Source organism: Nelumbo nucifera, chromosome 6 (genome assembly GCF_055504915.1).
Source record: "Nelumbo nucifera cultivar China Antique chromosome 6, China Antique-T2T, whole genome shotgun sequence".
NCBI lineage: Eukaryota > Viridiplantae > Streptophyta > Magnoliopsida > Proteales > Nelumbonaceae > Nelumbo > Nelumbo nucifera.
In genome coordinates, this window is record NC_142654.1 from 37,663,685 (window position 1) to 37,684,201 (window position 20,517).

General features: G+C 34.6%; 1 protein-coding gene across 1 annotated transcript; it reads right to left on the reverse strand.

Annotated features, from left to right (window-relative positions):
• Window positions 1–4,515: 4,515 nt before the first annotated feature.
• LOC104608719 (heavy metal-associated isoprenylated plant protein 39-like) lies at window positions 4,516–6,056 on the reverse strand. Its single transcript, XM_010274776.3, has 3 exons — window positions 5,630–6,056; window positions 5,413–5,494; window positions 4,516–4,965 (listed from the first exon to the last, which is right to left on the reverse strand). The coding sequence occupies exons 1-3, from the start codon at window positions 5,636–5,638 to the stop codon at window positions 4,700–4,702; spliced, it is 357 nt and encodes a 118-aa protein (XP_010273078.3). The 5' UTR covers window positions 5,639–6,056; the 3' UTR covers window positions 4,516–4,699.
• Window positions 6,057–20,517: the final 14,461 nt, after the last annotated feature.

Consider the following 20,517-nt stretch of genomic DNA (forward strand, 5'->3'; position numbering starts at 1 on the left):
TTGCACTTATTGACAGTGTAAATTTTGCATATGAAAAAGTGATGCAAAATTTGCACCACCTTCCTACATCAATTCTTTCTCAATAAAGTGGATCACACCATCTTCCTTCTTACCCCACTCCCAAACAAGAGAAAAATCTATGCTACCGGAAAGACATGATACTAGAAGAGTTGTGAAGATAAATACCACCTGACTGGTTACCACTTTTATGATACCAGTTGATTGGATCCATGTTTTTTTCGGTTTTATAGTTGAACCCCTCAAATAAATACCCCTTATCTTAGCACCCTTATGTTTCATATAAATTGGGGGTTACATCATTTTACTTCATATTTTAGGGCCCGCTTGGTTCATGGGAATACAAGTCTTGAATGAGAATTGGAATGAGCCATTTCGATTCCAACTGTTTGGTTGGGCAGAATTAGAATTTCATTCCCATTCCTGGTGGAATGACATTCCCCCATTTGAGGGAATGGCCATTCCCTCCCCTTCCCTTGGAAATAAAGTCCCATTCCAATTGATTCTAATTCCCATTCCAATTCTAGTTTGAACCAAATAGACCATTCTGATTCTATTCCTATTCCAAATGCAAACCAAATGGGCCCTTAATTCTTACAAACAAGACAGTCAAATATAAAGCAAAAGGAATTAGTCAATTTGACAATCAGGATTTGTGCAGTCCTATTCTTTTACACCCGATATTTGGAAAAACAAATGGTTTAGTATGGTATTAGTCTTGACTCTTGACAGATGTGGAGAATGTACTATTGGTTATTAAATTACAGGTTACAATAATACGGTGTAGCCCAAATTTTCTAATCCACTCTTGGACTTTTTAACTTGCAATTTGCAGGAATGCCCCATCTTTTACAATCTAATCCCAATTTAGAATAGGATGGTATTCAATCTACAAATTCTAGTCTTATCTCTTAAGGCCCGTTTGGTTTTTTGGTAAGTTGCTTATCTGGGTAAAGGCACCGGGTAAGTGTTTCCCATGAAAGACTTATTCCGATAAGTACATTTACTGATGTTCTTTTATTTCCCAGATAAATAAGACAATGATCATTTTATTCATAAAAATTCATTATTAATAGGGTCATTTTTATCCCATTCAAGTGTTAGTGACTTTTCCCTCGGTAAATGGTACCCAGGAAAATAAACTTTTCCTAACCCCCACATAAATCTGAAAATAACATGGATTTTTTGGTCAATGAAAATCAAAATCCTATTGACCTGCTTTTCCCCTCTCAAAATCCAAAAAGGAAGGCGCCTTTATTAGGTGACTGTTTATAGAATATCTAGACTATCTACCATAATCATACCAGACGGAATACGTTAGAAATCCGTAAATAAATAAAACTGATTTGGACCTAATCGATTCGTGCTCGCGTGTGAATGACTTTTGGCCCATTAAGACTCAAGGTTCTCTTCCAAATTTCAATTGTACAGTCTGGATTGAAAATTGTTACACCAATGGCGAGGGACCAAGCCTCATCCTAATGGGCCCATTCTGCTTAATTGTCCTAACATCTACGAAAACAATCAAATTACTTTTACTTATAACTATATTTTATATTTGTGTATGTATCAATTGCATGTACCCAGAAAGCAACATCATAACATGTTTGTCACTGAGATTAGTGATACATGTTAAAAGGTTTTTAAAGAGTTCATCTCTTATGAAGAAGATGAGATCGGCATATTCCAATTTTGTTTCCGTGCAGCTGCAGCGAATCTGTGGGGATGGGTCCATTGAAGGTGCATGTGGATCCTCTGCACATGGTCGGTCAGACGCATTGTGGCTGAAAAACCGAAGAGGGCAGGGCAGTGGGCACCCCGTGACGGAGTCATACTGGACTGGAGTTTCTTCGGAGGACTAACAGTGGATGCATGTCCTACTAAAGCTAAAAGCTAAAACGTGTTACTTTTATTGTAGGCACATGTGCTGTTTATTTGGTTCGGTTTGGGTTTTTGGTTGGTTCTCGGGATTTCTAATTAGTTACCAATCAAATGGTTATGGTTACAGGCTTTCAGCAGTCTGGTAGTAGTTACCCATGATACACTGTTCTGTTCCTCAATTCATGTTTGGATTAGAAAAGGTGGAAAACACGCCAAAGCATGTGACTTCAGTGGGAAGAAAGAAAGAAGTGGACGCATTCTTGATAAAAAAGAAAGAAATGGTGGGGAATTAGAATTGAATCAACTCTCGTGCTGAATGACGTATATCGACAGGATAGCTTGGGTGGACGTAGTGTGTGCGTCGGTGACCCGCTGCAGTTGGACTAACTGAAGTGGAAACTGACGGTGTTTGTATGTTTCTTTCGGCTTATATATATAAACGAAACATAAAAAAACAAGTTCACAACAAGCCAGAAACATCAAATATAAAATATACGAATGGAACCATGGAAGATGCTGCATGCGTCGTCGGTGTGGCGATTACAGTTGCAGTTGGCGTTGTTTTGAAGTTGGAGGATAACAGACTAACAGATGATGCTGGAGAAGATTAGTCGTCATTTTCAGCTTCAGTTCCTGTGGATGGTATTTTGATTTAATTTTTTTAGGGGGTTGGGGGAATTTATATTAAAATAAGAGGTAAGGCTCCGTGATGGCATTCATGTCTGTCGTCTGAAAGTATCAGAATCCTTTCATATTGCTGCTTTATTAATCCCCATTCTAAAAAGTTTCTACTTAAAACGATTCTGGGTTTAGAAGAACAGGAGCAGCTCAGACCAGTCTATGGGAAAAACCATGTTTTCTATTCCACTCTCCATCATATTCCATTGCTGTTCTTCGAAGGTTTGATTTGAATGCAAATAATTTTAGGCTATTCTCCATGGATGATGGATTACAGCCATTCTGGCTGTCTACTCTCTTCTTGAGCTCCTCTATCTACCACGCGTAGCGCATCGGCATAGGAAGTGAAGGCCAAGGGTCAAAGCATGTGGCCCGATCGATTGAGGCCGATTCTTCCTTGAGCCTTGATTGATTTAATGATTTCCACAACTCCTACAGTCAGATCCCCTCTCTTTCTTTTCTCATAGGCAGTTCTTCGGTTTATTATTTCCACATATCCAATTGACGGACCTGATGTGTTACGTCTAACAAATAGAGCAAAGCAAATTCCCGTTTAGTAACCGTACTTTGGGCCTAGTGTAAAATACTATAATCCAGTAATTAATTTTCAAAACGTGTCAATTCAATACACTTGTTAATCAGTCTTTAAATCGCATTTGAAAAAGATAAATACCTTTCTAATTTTCTTTAATAACATCTAAATGTTGACAAAAAATTAACAATCATAAATTCTTGCCTCTTTTATTCAAGAAAAGTGAGGTCCAGAATGTTGATTTGGGATTGTTAATTTTTTGTTAACCTTTGAATGATTGATAAGGAAAATTAGATGATATTTAAAGGACATTTGTGTCTTTTTCAAATATCACTTAACAGCTGATTAATGATAGATAAGTATTGGATTGACACATTTTAAAAGTTTGGGTATTGAATTATTGCATTTTAAAGTTCATAGACCAAAGTGACACTAACCCAATATACAAGATACTAATTGAGAATTTTCCCTTAAAAGGTAAATTATTGGAATACGAGGGGCACCAATCCAACAGGCGAATAATCCTTACATCACGACTCCTTCGGTCCACTCGTTCATTTAGGTGTGTAGCTGGTTTACAAAGCTTTTCCTTCCAACTTACAACCATAAACAAAGAGCTATGTTCTAAAAGACAGTAGTGGAACAGATTTTAAGTAATTATTCTAATAAACACTTATTTTTAGGTCAGGATCACACCATAAGCATTTATGTATGTTTTGATAAAAATGTTAAATAAGTGTTTATTCCAGAAAATAAACCTATTTTGATTTTTGAGGAAGTCAAAAACTTCGGTTTTCAAAAAGCACTTATTTGATTTTTTTTTTTCAAAGTTGTCTCCACCTTTTTTCAATATAGCAGTGTACCCCTGGTCGAAAAGAACACGGTTTTCTTTTCATTCCACCATTTCACTCCTCACTTCATCATCTCCTTAAGTGCAGCGGCAGGGGCAGCAGAGGGAGAGGGATGGATCTTCCAACCTAGAATGAACCAAAAATTCGATCCAGGTTTGTATTTTTCACATTTTCAAGTGTGATACTCCTAAATGAGGGTTAGATTCGTCATTTTAATAAATAAACACTTATTAATAATCACTTATGCAATAAGCATTTATCAACAACAACAATAAGCAGTCCCAAACGGGGGAGTGACCTGTACCGCATCAACGATGGAGCGTCCAGACTGATAGAATCTGATAACTCATTCCTCTAAACGTTTGTTTTGTTTGCTTCAGCTGTGTTAATGCGTTTGGTGGGTAACTGGGTATTTTTGTTTATGGTTAAAATAATTAATTTTGTGAAGAGAAGTTGGTTAGCTCTTAATTTCTCTTCCTTCTCCTTTTTATATTGTGATGATGAACAAATCCTCAAAACCAGTTAAGAATGACAATGACCACAAAACAAACCAAAGACAGAAATATGTTCCACTGGTCTGTCCTTTGCATTAATAAATAAATATATTGAATTAATGGAGTATTACTTTTTTTTCACAAAATTGAAAATTCAAGAAGAATATGATGATGAAGAAGAAGAATTATCACCTCTCTATCTCTTCAATTACAGGAAAAATTATTTATGATTCCCTCGGTTCTTTTTATTTCTTGTCATCTTTCTTCTCCTCCTTCTTCTCTTCTTTCTTTTCTTCTTTCTTCTCTTCCTTCTTCTCTTCCTTCTTCTCTTCCTTCTTTTCTTCCTTCTTCTCCTCCTTCTTCTCTTCCTTCTTCTCTTCTTTAGCTGGCCCAACTGATACTATTTCTACTTTCCCTAGTTTTTTCAATCTTTTGGCGATTTTAACCACATCCATTTCTCCTATGACCGTAATCTTCTGCTCCTTCAGATCAGCTGCAATTGCATCTACCCCTGTTCACTCGAAAAATTACCCAATTAAATAAAATCGTTTTAAGTATTAGTTAATTAGAAATGTAAATCTCACAACTAAAATTCCTAATTAAGGAGAGATTAGAGAGAAAAAAAATTACACTGTCAATGAAATTGATACATTTCTCAATCAGACCATCTTTCTCAAACGGTCTCAACCCAGTTTGAGAAGAAATCATCAGGTAATAACTGTACAAGAGATCTGTTCTGTACTAAGCAGGGTAATTCTTTCAAGACTTATTTAATTTGGTAATCTGGTGTTCCATCAACTATAATTGCACTAACAATGGAGAGAATTTAATGTTAGAACTACCCATCAAGCTAACTAAAATTGGTATCGGTAGTTCTCAGTTCTCACAACATAAAGCAACCAATTCGTGCATTCTATTTTTTTACTTTCATTTTACAGAAAAGGAAAGGAGAAGATACCGAAGATGTCAGCAACAGCTTCCATAGCTTTCTGCTTCGTCCTGGCATCTGTCATGGTCAGGAGCTTGAGGATCACCTTTTGCTGAAAGTTCAAAAGCAGTAAATGCAAAATCTGGTTCACTTGATTCATTAACCAGAAACAAGAAAACTAATAATAAATGGGAAAGAGAATGATGGCAGAAAAAAAAAAAAAGAGAAGAAAAGGGGAGAGACATACCTGTACCATTTGAAGATTAAAAAGGGGGAATCAAACGGCGCTCTCCAAGAACTTGGTTGCAGATGAAGTGGGTTTTGGGCTTTTGAAGAGAGGGCGAGAAGTTGGAACTTGGAAGGGAGGTTTTTGTCTCACTGTCTCTGTATTTATGGTTAAAGAAGAACGGAAGTCGAAGTCAGAGAGACTCAAAAGGCCGTATGCTGCATGCTGGCGTCCCACTACGACACTACCCTCCGTTCCTCCAATGGGGCGGCTATATATCCATATGTGGCCCTTTCTTTTCTTCTGGGTCTAAATAGTCTAGACCCTCTTATTAGATTATTCTTCCCTTCCTCTCTCTCTCTCTCTCTCTCTCTCTCTCTCTCGTTGGGACATTCACCCTGGGTTGAAGGAAGCGCCGATGGGTCGGGTCGCCCTCGCCCCGTACCGTGGCTACGTGAAGGTGAGCATATGTAGAGGAGAGGAGGAAGGTAAAGCCGCCTAGCAAATGTGTGTAGCTGATGAGCTCATCCCATTCCTTTTCCATCACTGATCAGTCAATAGGATAGATAAAAGGAAATAAAAAAAGGGATCACCAACTTCTGATTGCATCTACTATCTTGGAGTGAACAGGGTTCGGAGTTGAGTTGACTTGTGCTGAAAGAGAACAAGCACGCTCTTTGAATAATGTCGACTGTGCAATATCGGATCCTAGTAATTGTGGGGCCTCAGGGACTGTTGGATGGGACACCGCTCATATACTCATTTGGTCGCTATCCAAGCCAGAGATTCCCAGGTATATAGGGTTTTGATTTTAGACCAAAACTTTTTTGGTGCCTTTGTTAACAATGCCAAATTTCTAAAACCTCCCCTAGCCTAAATTTTCTCTTCTTACAATCATATAAACCTCTCCTAGATTTTTAGCCCAACAAAAATCTCCTCCTCAAAAATATACAGTTAGCTCTCTTTGTTAAGCTTTTTAAACTACCATATTTATCCTTCATGCCATCTTTTCATATGTAAATTTATTAAAATACCCTAGATTAATGTAATTAAATTTGTTCATCTCTTCTTATATGTGCTTCATCTTTTCTCTCAGCCAGTTTGCCTCTTATTGTTTTGTTGGTGCCCAGCTCAGTAACTCATTGTTTTTCCTAGAAAGAGAAACACAATGGAGGAAGACACAATACTCTTAATTTTAGAACCAATCTCACCTTGCTCAACTCTCCTTCATCCATAGACTGTATATCCCATTTATAGAAGCTAATGCACAATGGCCTCACCACTGCCTTCTCCCATACTTTGTATCTCTCTCTTTGGTCCAATCAACTTTCTTGTTCTCTATTTGTAGTACTTCAGCTTAATTAACACCCTGTTTGCTCAATTAAGGGCATCAGATCTTCCTTCCTCTTATTGAATTCTAATCTTTATTTATTTTTTCTTTATCAAGCTGTGTTTGGTTTAAAGGAAAAAATAGGGAAAGGAAAGAAAAGATAGGAAAACCTTTACATTACAAGGTCTTTATCTTTTCCTTCAAAGCAAAAATAGCCTCAAGGATTAAAAGATTACTTACATCTGTTATCTCATTTCATAGCAGCTAGGCACAAAATAAATGCATCATTATGGCCTGGAAAAGCCAAAGTTTTTACAGAATGAGTGGATCAATAGAATGGAGATTGGGTTCAAATTCCCATGAATTGTAAAATGTGAATTAATTTTGAAACCTAACCTTGGTTAATGACGAATTCACATCTGCCCCCACAGAATGCGCCCTAAAAACGCATATCTCAATGTGCATTGAGAACATCTCTACATCTCTCGTATTTGTCATTGGGAGATATTCCTAATACACGATTGGAATGTGTTGTGGGATGTTTTTGGGGCACATTCTATAGGGGCAGATTTGAACTCGTTAATGACGTCCAAGAGGGTATTGGGGCTTGTTTGTTGCAGCATTGAATGGGTAACATGGATCTCGAATATAACATCATCAAGAGGAGGAAGAAAATGAAAGAAGCAATGAATCCCAGCAATAGGGTTGGTGGTAGGTAGTGGTAACCTGGTAGGACTAGGGGTGCAAATGGATCGAATCATGATCCGATCGGATCCCATTTGGTCAAATTCAAATCACCCCTGTTCGGTTCTTCGGATTGGATAATAGGATCTGATCAGAAATCAGATCGAATTTGGATGACCCCTATCTGATCTGAGAAGATCCGATCCAATAAATTTTATATTTATAAATATATATATATATATATATATATATATATATATATATATATATATATATATATATATATATGTATATATATAATACATATATTGTTTATAAATTTGTTATATTATTATTTTTTATAAAAAACATGTATATATTTGATGAAAATAATTAAAAAATATTTATATTTTTTGTTTTTACTTTATTTAAATTAGTATATTTTATTTTTCTTTTAATAGTTTATTAATTTTTAAAGAAAACAAGTTGGATCAGATTAGATCTGAAGATCCGACTTATAAATAGGATTCGAATTCAAATCGAATTCTATCATATCCAATCAGATCTTCAGATCAGATTAGATCGAATCCAACATAAGCAATATTGAATCGAATTTGAATATACCTTGATTCGAATCTGATCGGATTCATTTGCGTTCTTAAAAAACACGGTATTAGAAAGCGGATTCCAAATAGGGAGATGGTCATCCTCTCCTTTCCAAATAGGGAGGCACTAGACCAAACTTGCATGACTGTAGGCTCTTCGTGGTAGTGCACCCTGCATCGGGCCCAGGGCTTCCTGACCGATAGCAAAATCCAAGTTTAGAACAAAAATTAACTTATTTATTTCTATTTATTTGCTTTGCATTCTTTGTCCTCGGCTCCTTTTCCTCATCCTTTAGTGTGGCCTCTCATTCATGGTTTCGAATGTTGGTGAAATTTTGTAAATTTCTGGTTTTGGAGAGTTATTGAGACTAGATATCTATACAAATTTATTTCAACAGACATTTAGAATATTACTAAACGTAATATAACTATAGAAAGCTGTATAATATTACAAACATTAATGAAAATAATTAATTGGTGGTAGTCGCTGGTAGCCGGCAATTTGTGGTAGTCTCAGTTGTCTATAGTCTACACAACCATGGCAGCTTTTATCTGCATATTTTAATACCGCCGGCAGTTGGTCAAAGTCAGGTGGAGCACGACCATACACGGCGGCGGGCGGTGTGGCCTTGGCTAATAACCATCAGGCCTGAATACTAGCAACCCAGCAATCCCATATATACACAGAATAAACTACTTTTGTGTAGTTGGTTAAAGCCGTATGGAGCACGACCTTGGTTTTTAGAATCGATTTGGAGACCGAACCGGACAGGAGTCTGGTTATTGAGTTGAACGGTCTGACCGTTTAAACTGAATGATCAGTCTATTATGACAAAAAAATTAAAATAAATAAAAACTGTCAAAATCGTTCGAACGATTAACCACCCGGATCAGTGGTTTATTGACCAAAATCAACGATTTTTGAAGAAATTTCAATTTTGGGAAAAACCAAAACCAATCACTTAACCGGTTCCTGATTTTTCCGGTCCGGTCCAATTTTGAAAACCATGAGCACGACCATACATGGCGGCCTGGCCTTGGCCCTTGGCCAATAACCATCAGGCCTGACTGCCTGAGTACCGGTAGCCTCAGTAATTCCATGGAACATGGTTTCGTTTGAACTTTTTTTTTGGCAGTCAAATCTGAACCGGTTGCAAATTCTGCAAGTGGTTTAGTTTTAAGTTTTACATTACTTTGTTTGCGATTATGATTTATACTCCTATATGATGCGAAGTTTGCACCTTTTGTCTCATTTGTATTCATTGAAAGTACAAATTTTGCATTTAATTAAAGAAAGCTTTGTATTGTATCACTTTCTTCCTATATTAATTAATCCTCTCTCATGTAAGGTGTTAATCTCATATTTTTGTTTCCAGCCTTATTCCTCCTAAAGAGAACGTCCAAGTTCAAATCTAAAGCAATAATAAATCAGAATTTACACTCAGCCCATCTATATTCCCATGCATTTATGTCAGTGTAGACAAAATTCCCACGGCAAAGACAGAGCCTTTGACACTTCTCTATGACACAATGTTTAACACAAGCCTATCACGGTGTGTGCACGTTTTAGCCCATACTTGTCTGGTCCTCACCAACCCCTTGAAGCCTATGGATGTTGACATGGAGCTTTAATTTATAACAGCTATGCATCTAATATGGCTGTTTTTAAAGACACCAATTAGATAAACAAGCAAAACTTATGGTGCATTCATGGTGAAGCAAATGAAATGATACATCACAATTGACATCTTTAACATTATTAAAGTATTGATAGTAGGTGCGTCTACATTTTGTGCATGTAAAAATTCACTTCATTAAAAGTAAGGCGCTGTTAGTGTGTTTTTTGTGCGGTTTTTCGGTTATTTACAAATCAGGAATATTGAAAATCGGTTTATTTCTGTTTGGCACATGGAAGATCTAGCCGCCAAAAGATATGGTGTTGAAAAGACGCAAAAAGCCTATTTCGGGAAGCTCCAAATGAAACTTCCCGCATGTTTCACATTTTAATCTCGCACGGAAAGACTTGAAACGACACATGGAAAGATGCACACTTGCCAAACGGTTTTCAGGCTGCCTAGATCTTATATCAATAGCTCAATACGTCTATTGACTGTGAGAGCTTCATGAAGATCTTCTCAAAAGACTTGCCAAACGGACCCTAAGTAAATCATGTAAGGCTTTTAATATAATTGTTTAAAATCTTGATTTAATGTGTTGCAAATATTTGTTAATGCGCCATAACTGGACCCAATAAATATTTAACTATGAGTTGTATTTGCCAGGCCCATATGTGATAGGGTTGGAACTTGGTCCAACTTCACCTAGCCTGATGGTAAAGGCAATTGCGATTCATGCAATTTAGAAAATATTTAGTGTTTTCGTAATAAAACTTGGTCAAAAGTCATAACTTGCTTTGAATAAGAAATATCAAAAAAAAAAAAAAGATGAAATAGAAGATTCGCGGTTATTTTTCGTTCCTTAACATAAATGTAGTAGTCGCTGGGGATGTTGCATAAAGGTAGAAATTCATTGGAATTATATTGGCAAGTCCAAATTCACATGATCTCAAAAAGGGCATGGCCATATGGGTTTAAGTATTAAGTAGTAAGAAATGATTTTAGCACTCAATTTAAAGTGGACCTATCATTAATAGTAGGGGTGACCACAAGTCGAGCTTTTCATGAGCTATCCGAGCTTGGCTCGGCTTGGTTTGAACCAAGTTTCGATTCGATCTTGAACACAGTGAAGCTCGTCTTGTGAGCCTAATAGAGCCTATTATAATAAATAAATAATTTTTTATTATATACATACATATGTATACATATTTATACTACTTTAAAAAGCACGAATAGCCTCAATAATATTTTTGGAATTTTCTAAGGACAACATTTACCCATCTATATTTAAATTTGTTTATAAAAAATGAGGGCAAATAGGGTAATTTGTAATTGATATTAAATGAGTTGAAAAGGGGTAATTTTAAGATATTTAATGCATTCAATCCCCTCTCATTAAATCCAACATTTAATGTATTAACTTGCATTCACCCTCATTTAATCATATATTTAAGGCATTTTTGTTTCTTCTCATCATTAAATTCTATTAATTAAATTAATACATAATAAACTAATAATTCCAATAACATAAAAACTTATACTTTTAAAATCTACCTCAAAAAAATAGTGTTTTCGTCTAAGTGGTGGTAAGAAATTAAACCACTTTGGGTCAAATGGGCCAATCCATGTTGTCACAATTAAATAATAAAATTCAATAATAGATAAAATGAAAAAAAATATTGAAATTAAAAAAATTGGAAACATTTTTAACATAATATATTCAATATATTAAACAATAATAAGTATGATAAATAATAAATGTTTTTATTAATGTTGGAAATGGAATGTAAAATTTAAAACCAACTAAAATAAACTATTTTCCTATTCTCTCTTATTAAATCTCATATCTAAGGTATATTCTCTCATTAAACCCTATATTTAAGATATATTTTTCTTATCATTAAATTAAACTAATTAAATCTACAATATTAATTTTAATAATATAAAATTAAATATTTTGAAAAGTAATTTAAAAACATAACCATTTTCTTCCTTCCCAGTGGTGGGTAAGCAATTCAAGTATTCAATCATTTGGGGTCAAATGAGCTAATAAATAATGTCATAATTAAATAATAAAATAAATAACATATATAATACAAAAAAAAGAATTGGGCATATCTCTAATATTGTATATTCATTATACTAAACAAAAATAAGTATGAAATGTAAGAAGTATTTTTATTAATGATGAAAATGGAATGCCAAATTTAAAATCAACATAGAAATAAAATGATGTCATAATCAAATAATAAAATTTTTAAAAACAAAAAATACAAAGAATCACTAAAATAAAAAAAAAATAAAGAAAAATTTGGGCACATTTAATGTTATATATTTATAAAAAATAAAACATTGGATACATCCCTAATATTATGCAACCATTATATTGAACTAAAATAAGCATTATACATAGGAAATTATTTTGGTGATGTTTGGTACAGTTTACGTTTATTCAGTAAATGTTTCTTGATGGTGCCACATAGGTGCCATCTCAGCATTTTCTCTCTCTTGCTCTTCTGCATACATCGAAAATGTAAAAAGTGAGCTTTGGCATGTGCATGCCAGCTGTTTGTAGAAGTTATTTTTGGAAGTTTCCACAAACGGCCAGGCGTTTATTCAATGTTACGCTGAAGTGGCGCCTAGTTGTCATAAACGGTTGCAATTATTGCATTTCTCGGTTTTACTAGAAAATAAAGTACAAACAATTATTCAATAAACATAACCAGTACCAAACACATACTTCATCAATGATTGAGATGTAATACAAAAATTAATGTCAACCTAGAAATCAAACTATTTTTCTTTTCAGGTGGTGGGTTATTGGTTTGGGTCAAATAGATTAATCGATGATATGATAGTTAAATAATAAATCTTTAAATAATAAAAAGTATAAATAATCAAAAGAATATATAAAAAATATATATTCATTATGTCAAACAAAAATCAAGTGTGATAAGTAATTATTTATATAATATAGATGAAATATATAATTTAAAACTGATCAGAAAGCAAAGCTATTTTATTATTTAGATGGTGGGTCATCCAACTTTTCAAAGAAACTCATGATGTCATAATTGAATAATAGATATTTTAAAAAAGATAGAACACAAAAAATGAATAAGTACAGAATTTTATCGAAAACATTTGGGAACATTCCTAATGTTGTATATTCATCATATTAAATAAAAATAATTATTAAAATATTTTTTTATTTATTAAAAAAATGAAATAAAAAGTTTAATAACAACAACAACAACAACAACAACAATAATAATAATAATAATAATAATTGTTTTTGTAATTTAAAATTTCCACGTGCAAATGCACATACATCTGACGACTTATCTCTCATTTACTTCTTTGCTTTGGTAGCCTTCTTCTGATGTCTTTTTTTGCCCTTATGTTTCTTTTTGCCAAATTTTCCTCCTTTAACAAGCATGGCTACTAGCTTATCATTTCTAATAAGTTCCTTAACTCATTGCAACATATTGCCAAACTTTTGCAATTTATCTTTTAGTTTGTTCATATTGTAGTTGAGGACAAATTGATTAAAGGATGTTGGAAGGGAGTTCAGGATGGCATCATTTGTATCATCATCTAATTTGCATCCAAGTATCGTTTTGGTTATGAACCGGTTGTTTCCCAATCATCCTATTGGTCATCAACAGTTAAAGGACCTTCTAACAGGTAGAATGGTTTTGCTCCTCATACATGGCCTTCAAAATGTTCAAAATTTCTTTGCAAGATGTTATCTTATCAAATTGTCTCTAGATAGAATTACCTAGTGAGACGATGATGTAATAGTTGGCAAGAGAGTTTTTTCTTCTCATTGTTGTTATTCCTTTCTTCTTGCCTCAGAAGCTCTTTCACCGGGACATTCCGAAGTCTTTTGGTTGACAATTTTTCCAATTTCTCAGACATGAGTACTGGATTAAGGTCGTGTATCTAGTCTACATATTTGGGTCCTTTCAACTTATTATCATCACATAGTTTAGTGAATGACCTGTATGCCATTTCTGATAAATTGTATGAATGAATAGTTAGTCCACAACCTTTATTGTTTTATGTCTTTTAATTGTAGAATGGACTTATCTACATTCAATTTCCAATTGTACATCTCTTAGGCTTCCTTCAATTTCAGGGTTGGAAGCATTTTTTACGTCTTTAGAAATGTGGAAAATCACATAGGTGCATATGACCAATTATTTGAATTTCATAACCTTATCATTTTCTGTAAAGGATCATAAATCCACTCATATCTCGTTAGTTTTCCCTTTAGCCTCTATTGGACAAGGTTCATAGTCATTTTAGGTTAAACATTTCTAATTGGTAAGTGTTGACCTGTCATGTCGAGGCCTAAGGTATTGACTATCTCAGTACAACCATTTTAGGATAGGCTCCTCCCACTAGTCTATGATGCCCCAATCATCGAATGAGGCAATCTAACTATCTCAATAAAGCATATAGCCTAATTTTACAGTGCATCTCTACCCACCAATTCAGTTGGTTTTCATACCAATGGCAGAGGGCATTTAGAGATGTCATTTTGTGATAATCCCTATCATTAAGTACTTATATTGTTTGAGAGAACACAATTAATAGTCCCTAGGTTAGTTTAGGTTATACTAAAGTGGCTCCCACTAACTTTCATAAAGTTAGGTTTAAATGGGCCTAGATGAGCTAGTGTTTCCGTAAGGTTCTCCTCTTTGAAGAGGAAACAAGGGAAGGGCCCATAATGTGGGGTATCAATCAATGGTTTATGGGACATCATGACAATGATATGCATTTAGCCATGATGGCATAGAGAGACACATAAAGTCATGACATGGGCCAAGCACTTATGGCCCATGTGGGAATCACATTCTCATAACACATATCATCACATCTTCTTAATCAAAATCAACTTAAATCTTGTAAAACCTAGGCCCATTTAGATTAACACACTATCAGCCCATTATTGGAACCATTTATCAGATAAATATGTATTGGTATATGATCCCACTACAAAAAGCAGTTTGATCCATATAACAGTCCAAGCTGAATGGGCTTATCTTGCTTTAATGTAAATATAATTAGGTTTTGCAAGCATGGGCCGAATTGGTTCATGTAATGGCCCATCAATCCCTTGGCCTCGGTTTGTAATTGATCACTTAATTAATGAACTAAGGGGCTATTATTAGTCCCCAAAGAACCCTATGTTCGACCCATATGGAGTTTATGAAAACTAGGTCAAATCAGCCTAAGGTTTTGTGTCCAAAACATGTACCAAATTTAAGTCTATTGTCTGAATGATTTCAGTTATGATTCACAATCAAATTAGGAGATATGATCAGTAATAAAAGTTCAAAATAAAACTACAACTTCTTTCTCCTTATACACTACGACCCCTAGTTGTTTTTCCAATGTAAATTAGCTAAGGAAACCCTAATTTTCTAGTGCTTACATCAAGAAAAACATAGTACAATTTTTCTAAGGAAAATAAAAAGAATTAATTACAAATTATATATGAATATTGAAATCACATGGTGTGCATTAATCTTGCCACCAATAAAGAATTCGATCTCTGCCACACTCTAACCCAACAATTCAAGATTCTACCATAAAATTAGTCTAAATAATGGCAAAAAAATACTAAGATAAATTATTTAGATCATTGGCCCAAATCGAGAACCAAATTCTCAGTACAGATGGTTTCTAGGTCAAATTCGACTATGGCCGATTTTACTCTTGTTTCAAATCTACTCAAGTTTAAGAACCGAACCTAGTTATTTGATACCATCGTTGGATGAGATAGAAATTCAAATAAACATGGCCGAACTTGTTATAATTTCTAGATAAATTAAAAAAAATCCAACCTAACCCGAGAACTAGTTTCTCGGTATTTTGAAAGTTAGAATTTCTAGATTTGCATTGAATTGGACCAAATTTGAAACCCAAATTAAATATTGATCATACCTGATATAGAGTCCAAAGATTGTAGCTCCCAGAGTGGTAGTTCACACCCAATATTAGACATTTAGACCTAAATCGGCCTCTAGCTGAAGATGGAGCAACAATGTATATGAAGTTGATACAAAGATGCAGTTTCTGCAAAACCAAAGTCCAACCTTCTTGGATTTGATGCAACTTTGTGAACCTTGATAAGTCTAATGTTTTTCTCCAAAAGCTCAATTAGGGACTAAAGAAAATCAGCCCCTTCCCTCTCATCCCTTATAAAGAGTACTTTCCTAATCCTATTAGGAGCTGATTTAAATTAGATTTGGATAAGGGCCTATTCATATTTAGATAAGCATTATGCACTTAAGAGAAATGGGTGCTCTATATCCAAATTCAATCCAAGCCATATGACAACTTAAGTTGTTATGTAATCACTTAATTAATCTTATTAGTAATGGGCCTAAGGCCCATTTTCCTTAATAGTTCACTTCCTTAGGCATTGCATTGCCACTTTAGGCCTAAATATTGTGTGGTATGGGACCCACAAAGGTTTCACATAAGTCTACAAGGGTTCGGCCCTACCCTTGGAAAGGGGTAGACTGAATTCACTACCCAAGGGTAGTGAACCCCTAAAATCCAATGCTGAGTTTGGGCCCAACATTTAAACATAAATGACCATTGGATTCAACCACCCTATGAAGACCCAAGGATAATGGACTTGTGTAAGATGAAGTCCATCAGGTTATCGGCCCTGTAATGATATCTTGCCCTTAACCTCTCAGCCCACGATCATTTAAACACTGTTCCCTGACTATAAAATGTAATGTCATACTTTTCGTTTAGATGGATCATGGGATTAAAAACTTTTTGCAAACTTTTTCCAAAATATAATAATATAACATATAAATTCATTTTGCAAATCATATTTCAAATATAGTTGAAGTCTTTTACCAGTAGTTTAAGTTTTCATAAAAAAAAAGTATAAATTCACTTTGCTTGGCAAAAGGGTCAATCCTATCATTATGATCATCCACTCAGGTAATTACCCAAACTACTCTAACATGCCTAGGTATTTGATCTTTAATAGATCTCATTGGTTGACATATCAAAAGCAGCTCAGTCTAAGACATAATGTAGCATCATACTTAAGCCTATGCAACTTTTCAAAATTTCCCATCTATCTTCAAGGTCTAGGGCATAACTTGAAATTGGTCCAGGTTCAGTGTTTCATCCAAAAACCCACTAGTTGTGTTTGGGGTTTAACCCTAGCAACTAAGAAAAGTTGTTCCACCAATTGGGCAGCACATTAGTGGCAACCTTATCCCAATAAACTCCCCAAGTCCATTCAATGAATGAGTGCATTTTAAATTAACACAAGTCTCATAAATGTCTAGTTTAAGAAGTAATTCATATAAACACGTCAGTTGAACATAAACCAATAATATACTTATGTTAATCATACTAAAATGTATGTGTATATCAATTTGATTGGAGCTAAGGGCATACACTTTTAATAGATTCTATTGGCACTTGGAAGCTCAATCATCTTTAGTGGAGTTATCAGAAGGTTGTCTAAGGAGAAAACGTAAGATTGGGTTTGGCCGAACCTTTATAAAGATCTCTATGTTCTTTACATTCTTGCAATTTTTTACTTGTATGCATTAGTTAGATTGTTTTACTTTCCACTGCATTTGCATAGCACAACACATAGCCTTCCACTACATTATTCTTACATTCATCATCTTAAAAGGATTTAGTTGGGGAAAATAGTTTTTATACCCAATTCACCCCCTCTTGGGTTAGGCTATCTGGGAAACAAGTGGTATTAAAGTAAGCTCACCTATGAATCAACTTAACAACTAGGTGATTAGAATGGCCTTCCAAACTAGTTTCTACTACACTGAAGGACAATCTATTTGTAGGCCTCTGTTCTTTAATGGAGTAGACTACAACTATTGGAAAGCTAGGATGAGAGTTTATGTCATCTGTCTAGACTATGATTTATGGAAAGAGTAGAAAGTGAACCCTACAAACCCACCAAAAATCTAGACTATGATTTTGTAGAAAAGGATTTCTCAAAATGGTCTAAGGATGAGAAAAAGAAAATCTCATTGAATGAAAGAGTTATGAACTGTTTGCATTGTGCATTAGACAAGAGTGAGTTTAGTAAGATCTCTGAATGAGAGACAACTCAAGACATCAAGAAAACTCATAAGATCTCCTATGAAAGAACCAATCTAGATGATGAGTTAAAGGGAAACCTACTAGTGAATGAAGAAGAAATGACTATAATTGAGTCACGAGTAAAAGTTATTGATGAGTTAAATTATTTTGCAAAAAAAGTGGAGTCACTTCAAAAAACATGGAAAATCAAGATGAAATCAAAGGAAAAGAGAAAGAAGTTGCTAGCACCAAACACAAATGTCTCCCTCAGAGGTCTAGAAACTTTGAGGTAAGTCTGAACTCAACTAATGCAAGTAATATTCATTCTAAAGAAAATAAGAAACTTAGGAGAATGATAAAAAATCTTATGATTCAAACTAGTAGTCTGAGGGGTCAAAACATCATTCATAACTCTTTAAGTTTAGTGCTAATTGAAGAAGATGAAGGTGAGTGAAAAGTTAAATGATTCCATTCAAAAGCTAATTAATGAATGTTTGAGTTTGAAAGTTGAGAAAGGTGACCTCTTAGACACCACATGATGGTTTACACATGGGATTGGTAATCTCAATAAAATGTTGGGGAGTCAAAAACCTAGCAATGATAAGATGAATCAAATACTTTGTTTCTCAAAAGAGTCAATGCTCCACAACTAAATTTGTAAGAGCTGAAAGCTCAGAACCAAATGAATCCATATGTGCTTACTATCATGAAATTGGTCACTTAATCTATTTTTGTTGGTATAAAGAGGGTTCAAGTGAAGATGTAAGTCATAAAAGGAAAACTACTAACCCCCAATGACCCAAAGTCTATTGGGTGCTAAACTCTTTCTTTTGATTTGTACAAGTGCTTAGGAAGAAGGGGTGAATTCTCAAAGAGAAAAGGGGGTAATCAATCAAATAGAGGTTTGAAACTAGCATCCCTCTATTTAGAAAGCATGCTCTTTTAGAAAATTGTTGAATATCTTTGAAAAGCATCTTAATCATTGTCATGTTAATTATCTTGTGAAAACTATCAATAAGTTTCAATACAATAGAATATAAATTGAAGAGATAAGTGATAAGGATAAGAAAAGTTATAAAGTTATGAGTATGAAATGGACATTATTTCTATGTGATTATTTCTTGTAAGGTTTAACCTCTAATCTCATGATCAATAAATATAAGCAAACCTGAGGAATCAATGACTTGACCTAGCAGTTGACTATCAAAAGCTACTTGCTTCAAGTAGTCGACTACCTAAAATAAAATAATTAGTCAACTACTTGCTTAAACTAAGTTTGCTATGGTCGACTACTAGCACCTATCAGTTGACAATATAATTGTCCTCTTAGTTAAAGCGCAGCTTCACTTTTTCAAAATAAGAAAAGAAAAGTTTGTATTCATTGTTTATCCCTATCCTACCTCATCAATGGCCTTATCAAGTGAAATCAGAAAGATGAATGCTCCTTCAAGAGCTCAAAGGGGAGTGTTGGAAGCAAAAGAAAGGTACTAATAAAACTTTACCCATAGAGAAAATCTAGAAGGATGCATGGTAAAATTCTCCATTTCAAAAGGGTTTGACTATGATATCGAAAAGATATGATATCCGAAAAATGTTTGACCAATCAATTGGAATCATAAACGTGGCATCCAATGTTATTTATCAAAATTTATGAGTGGGTTTTGATTGGTAAAAACCCTTTCAATACCATATCTTTCCCACATCATAGATTTTCTCATTTTAAAAAGGTGATGGAGTAGATCTTCAAACTCCTTTACCCTACTTGGGAATTGGGATGGGAAAATCTAATTCAGTTTCATGAGAAAATTTACCTTACACTAATGAGTCAATTTTACTCAAACTTTACCCTAGAGATGTTTGGATGTAGGACAGTTGTCAAAGGAGTAAGAATACAACATACTCTAGAAGACATAGGAAAGATTCTAAGAATAAGTAGTGAGAAACCCTTGGTTTTGGTCTATGAGAAAGGCAACTGGCTTGACAATGTAAAGGTTGGATACACAGATGCAATTCAGACTATCTTTAATGACCCCACTCTTGATCACACATACAGAACTAAGTTAAATACCTAAGAGTGCCCTCCAGAGCTGTAGAAAGTTCATTGAAGCCCAAAGGAGAATGGGCCTTGCAAAAATAAGGAAAAGAAAATTATATGCGTTAATTCTATGAAAGTGAAATAGTTGTGCCTATGGATGCATAGCTAGGAATCACTTGGTCTGTTGATCAATTGGAAATTCTTCCATTACGGTAGCAAAATGAGTGCTGATCTTGAAGTGCATAAGATGATTGATGGCTGAGGCCAAAGAAGAGATTAAAGGATTACAATTGAAGCCCTTTAAAAAACTGGACACACCACCTAGAGATGTCAAGTGATGATTGAAGAATGCAAGAGAATTGTTGCTGACTCGGGATGTAGGATAGAAGCATGGTTGACGAATAAGGGACACAAAAGACTTTTGCATGGTTTTTCTATAGAAGCATGGGATTTAGGCAGTGTTTGGCATCAATGCCATTTTCTGCCACGTAGGTACCACATTAGAAAGAGCGGTGCTTTGGAAAATGACATCTTGTTTGGTACCATTTTTCTAGAATAAA

Coding starts and splice junctions, on each gene's coding strand:
- LOC104608719 (XM_010274776.3), bottom strand. Junction 4,966..5,412: donor AGCTGTTGCTGACATCTTCG/GTATCTTCTCCT, acceptor TCGAGTGAACAG/GGGTAGATGCAATTGCAGCT.